Raw genomic sequence first — 5000 nt, forward strand, 5'->3', positions numbered from 1 at the left:
ATTATACCCGTTGCTGCGTGTTCTTATCTCAGTTAACACGTTCTTCATATAAATCCCCCTTATCAATCTCCTTAACCCATTCAAAAAGCTCAATTAAATCCCCAATCCAGAAGTAAAAGTTAAATAAAGTAAAAAGAAGTACGTTAAGTAAGTAAAAAAGTAAGTTACGGTAGTTAAAAGTTACTAATATAAGTTGTTTTGTGGTCTGTCTCTCTACGGCAAGTTCCAAAGTCCCTCAGTCGTTTTAGTCATTCGTATCTGTATTGCCTCGAAGGAGTCTGTGTCCTCTCTGTTAGAAGGGAACCAGAACTGAACGGCGTAATCCTGGTGAGGCTTAACCAGTGCCAGGAAGTTTAGTGGTAACGTCTGCGATCCGCTTGCTCAGGCTTCTCAAAACAAAACCCAAGGCAGTTTGTGCGGTGTCCGGCGGTAATACGGTGATTTAGGAGTCCTCAGTGTATTCCTCCTCCTCCTCCTCCTCCTCCTTTGTGTTCTTCCACTCTTAATCCTCTTTCCCTCTTCCTCTTCCTCCTCCTTCTCTAGTATATGATCTTCTCAATATTTTTCCTCTTCATCCTATTTCTTCGTCGCATTCCTCCTCCTCCTCCTCCTCCATTGCGTTCTTCCACTCATAATCCTCTTTCCCTCTTCCTCTTCTTCCTCCTTCTCTAGTATATTATCTCAATATTTTTCCTCTTCATCCTATTTCTTCGTCGCATTATTCCTATTCCTATTCCTCCTCCTCCTCCTCCTCCTCATTGTGTTCTTCCACTCGTAATCCTCTTTCCCTCTTCCTCTTCCTCCTCCTTCTCTAGTATATTATCTTTTCAATATTTTTCCTCTTCATCCTAGTTCTTCGTCGCATTATTCCTCCTCCTCCTTCTCCTCCTCCTCGATCTCCTTTATGTGTGCTCTCAATATCCTCGTCTTTCTCTTCCTTTTTCCTTTTGCTCTTCTTCAATGTTCTCCTTTTTCAGCTTATCTTACTCCTCCTCTAACTCTTCTTCCGGTATATTGTCTTGTATTTTCCTCCTCTTCCTCTTCCTCCTACTGATACTCAACTCCTCCTCCTCCTCCTCCTCCTCCTCCTCCTCCATGTCCTGTCTTCTTCCTCCTCAAATGAGCGCTCTGCATGTTACTGAAGAAGACTAAATCACTACAACAAGGCAGCCCCGTTATACGCCAAGGGACTACGTTATCTGCTCTTCCATGCGTCCTTTTTACGTTCGGTCTACAGCGCCGGTAAACTTTCCTGATGGTGCCTGCTGCTCGGCCCGTTAGTGGTGCAGGCAAGTGCTTTATCGTGGCACCATCCTGCTTGGCCCATAATGCCCCCGGAACTCCACTTAATCCTCTATGGAGAGTTTCGTTGGAGTTTGGGTTGATAGGAGGCCATCAGGACAGCATGTGGGTAGTCTTGGGCCACTAAGCGATGACTGGAAATTGTTAGCTTGTAGCAGTGGGTGGGGCTTGAACACGGGTACTTGAGGACAACAGGCCCCCACATTGACCGCTCTCCTGCTGTTCCGCGTGTTTATGTTTCCGTGTTTCCTCTTCCCCAGGTGATCCTCGTGGGCCTAGTAGCCGCCGCCGCCGCTGCCCCCACCGGCCCCGAAACGCAGTACTCCGCCCCCATCAACCAGTACGCGGCCCCCACGCAGACCTATAAGGTGCGTCAGCTCTGAATCACTGTCTCCCATACTCATCCCCCTCCCATACCCAGACCCTTTATCAGTCCTGCACCCTGCCACTCCTTCCTTGCAGTCCACATTCAGTCACTTCTCTTATCTGGCCCCTTTTTCAGACCCCTAATATTACTTACCCATTCCTTAGGACCCGTCACTCCTTCCTTGCAGTCCACATTCAGTCACTTCTCTTACCTGGTCACTTTTCAGACCCCGTGCCTAATGTTACTTAACCATTCCTCAGACCCTTCATTAGTCCTGCACCGCGTCACTCCTTCCTTGCAGTCCACAATCAGTCACTTCTCTTACCTGGCCCCTTTTCAGACCCAGTGCCTAATATTACTTACCCATTCCTAATTCAGTCCCATCCTACTCAGTCCCTTCCTCAAACCCCTTACGGCCGTACCATGCATCTCCCCCGCCTCCGTCCTCTTCCTCTTCCCCTTGCTGTTGGGCACTTGGGTCGTATTTTAAAACATTTCGTCGCCCAAGTTCACATATTTGACATGGCCTTCGTAGGAGCTGTAGGCCTTTCCAGGGGTAGTTTTATGACCCTGGTGGTAGTTTGACCCTTCTTCTGTGCCATGAACCTTAAAAAACACTCATGAAAACCCGAATGATCCCCTCTTTGACCTTTAGAAATAGTTGATGTGAGAAGCGATGGTGTCTTAAAATTCAGCCCTTAACTCTTCCCATCAGTCATCTCCCCCGTCTCCTTCCTCTTCCTCTTCCCTTATATGTGTCCCCTTTTTGATGGACACTTAACCCTTCCCATCACTCCCCTCCAGTTCCCTCCCCATTAACCCTTTCAATGATCAGTCCCATTTTTTTTTTTTTTTTTTTACAGCAGAGGAGACGGTGCAAGGGCGTAAAAAAAAGAAAACAGTAATTAAAAAAAAGCCCGCTACTTACTGCTCCTAAATAGAGTGGAGTGGAGTCCCCCATCCCTATCAGTGTTCCCCTTTCTGATGGGCACTTAACCCTTCCCATCACTCCCCTTCAGTTCCCTCCCCATTAACCCTTTCAATGCTCAGTCAGTGTTCCCCTTTCCTTCATAGTCACCCCCTTCCCACTCCCTCCAATGCCGAGTGGAGGAAAGTCGCCCCTCTCTCCCCTCTCACCTCACTCTCACTCTCGTTCCCAAACTAGTCATTCCTTCTCCTTGAATCAGATTTTTTTTTTCACTTTATACATTTTTCAGTTTTTTTTCCCTTTTTTTTTTAGTTTTGACTTTTCATATTCTATTTTTCTCGGTCTTTTTTTTTTTTTTTACTGATTTGAATTCTTGTTTTATTTGATTTCTCCGCTTATTTTTTTTATTGTTTTTTTTTTTTACTTGCATTTAAATATACGATTCCCATAACATACTAAAGCAAAAGAGAGAGAGAGAGAGCTAGCTGTGTGTGGTTTGAGTAACATCACCCTCCAATCACCCTGTACCCCCTCCCCCCCCCATCACCCCACCAATCATCCCCTCCCCCCTCACCCCACTTCCTCTCATTACCCCACTGGCCTCACCTTCCCCCTCACCTCTCCCCTCTTACTTTCTCTCACACCTCCTTCCTCCCCTCTCTCTTCCCTCACGCCCTCTTTTTCTCCCCTCTCTTCCCACGTACCAATTTTTTACCTCTCTCTCTCTCTCTCTCTCTCTCTCTCTCTCTCTCTCTCTCTCTCTCTCTCTCTCTCTCTCTCTCTCTCTCTCTCTCTCTCCTCTTCCTTACCCCTCCATCTCTCCGTTCCTCACTCTTTTTTTTCTCATTTCTCTCTTTCCCTCTTTCTCCCCTTCCTTACCTCTCTATCTCTCCCTCTCTCCCTTTCCTTTTCTCCTTATTTCTCTCTTTCACACTCTCCTCCATTCCTCCTTTCTTTCTTTCCTTCTCTTTTTCAAGCCTTCGTCATCCCTGTTTCCTCTCTTTCCCTTTAATCTTTCTCTTCCCTTTTCTCCCATCTCTTTCCCTTCCTTCTTTTCCTCCATTCTTTCTCTTTCTCTTCCCTTTCCTCCCTTCTCTCTTTCCCTCTCTTTTTCAGGCTTTCGTAACCTCTCTTTCCCTCTCTGTTTTTCCTCCCTCTTCTCCTTTCCTGTCTCTCCTCCCCTTTTCAACCATATCCTACATTCCTTTTTTTACTGCCTTTTCCTATTCCACATCCTTTCCATATCCCCCCTTTTCTTCCCCTCCCTTTCTCTTTCTCCCTCTCCCCTCTTCAGCCCTTTCTCTCCACCCTATCAGCTTTTTTCCCAGCCCTCCGTCACCCCTCAACCACATCCTACAGATTCTTTCCATTCTCTTTTCACTTTTCCCTCAATTTCTCGACAGTTTCCCACACTCTAAAGCCCCTCCCTTCTCTCTCGCTCTCTTTCTCTCTTTCACTCCTCCACCTTTCCCTTCAACCCCTACCCCCACCCCCCTTCTGCTGCCTCTCTCTCTCTCTCTCTCTCTCTCTCTCTCTCTCTCTCTCTCTCTCTCTCTCTCTCTCTCTCTCTCTCTCTCTCTCTCTCTCTCTCTCTCTCTCTCTCTCTCTCTCTCTCTCTCTTCTGGAATTCTGATTTTTTACTCGTATATTCTTCCCTTTATCATGTTTTCCTTTCTTTTTCCTTCTTTGTTTCAAGTTTCATACACGTATTCTTTGATTTTTTTTCTTTTTAATTTAGTACTTTTCCTTAGTTCCCCTTTATCTCCCACTCCCAGCCCTCTCACTTCCCTCTCACCCCACTCCCCACTTAATCCCCACGGCTCACCCCACTCAACCCTTCTCACTCTACTCTCTCCCCCTTCTCACCCCAATCAAACCCCCATCTTTCCTCAATCAACCCAGTCTTCTCACCCCCCCACAACTCCCACTCAACCCCCTTCAGACCCATTCACCCCCTTCTCAGTTCACTCACCCCACTCACCCTCCTTTCTCACCCCCCTCAACGCCCCTTCACACCCACCCAACCTCCTCTCAGCCCACTCAAACCGACCTCACTCCACTCTATCAATCTACCCCCCCCTTCTAATCCCACTCCCCCTTTCCAACCCCCCAGGAGCCCATACCGTACAACTTCCAATACGGGGTTCAGGACGAGTACGCGGGCACCCAGTTCAGCCAGTCCGAAACCTCCGACGGCCAGCAGGTGACCGGCTACTACCAGGTGGCACTCCCCGACGGCAGGATACAGAAGGTGCGTGCGTGTGTGTGTGTGTGTGTGTGTGGGGGGGGGGGGGGGGGTTGATTGGGGAGGTATTTGTTCGTTTGTTTGTTTGTCTGTTTCTGTGTGTGTGTGTCTGTCTACATCTTTCTTTTTTTCGTTCGTGTTTTATTTCTTTCACCTCC

The 5000-nt window shown here is 47.6% G+C and overlaps 1 protein-coding gene across 1 annotated transcript in view; it reads left to right on the forward strand.

The window, feature by feature from the left end:
- LOC126981628 (uncharacterized) overlaps nt 1-5000 on the forward strand; it is a 24388-nt gene that overhangs the window by 1076 nt on the left and 18312 nt on the right. The window contains exons 2-3 of the mRNA XM_050833065.1: nt 1563-1670; nt 4711-4848. Coding sequence (XP_050689022.1) covers nt 1563-1670; nt 4711-4848 — 246 coding nt within the window. The remainder of the gene's footprint in view (nt 1-1562; nt 1671-4710; nt 4849-5000) is intronic.

Source organism: Eriocheir sinensis, chromosome 49 (genome assembly GCF_024679095.1).
Source record: "Eriocheir sinensis breed Jianghai 21 chromosome 49, ASM2467909v1, whole genome shotgun sequence".
In the NCBI taxonomy this organism is placed as follows: domain Eukaryota; kingdom Metazoa; phylum Arthropoda; class Malacostraca; order Decapoda; family Varunidae; genus Eriocheir; species Eriocheir sinensis.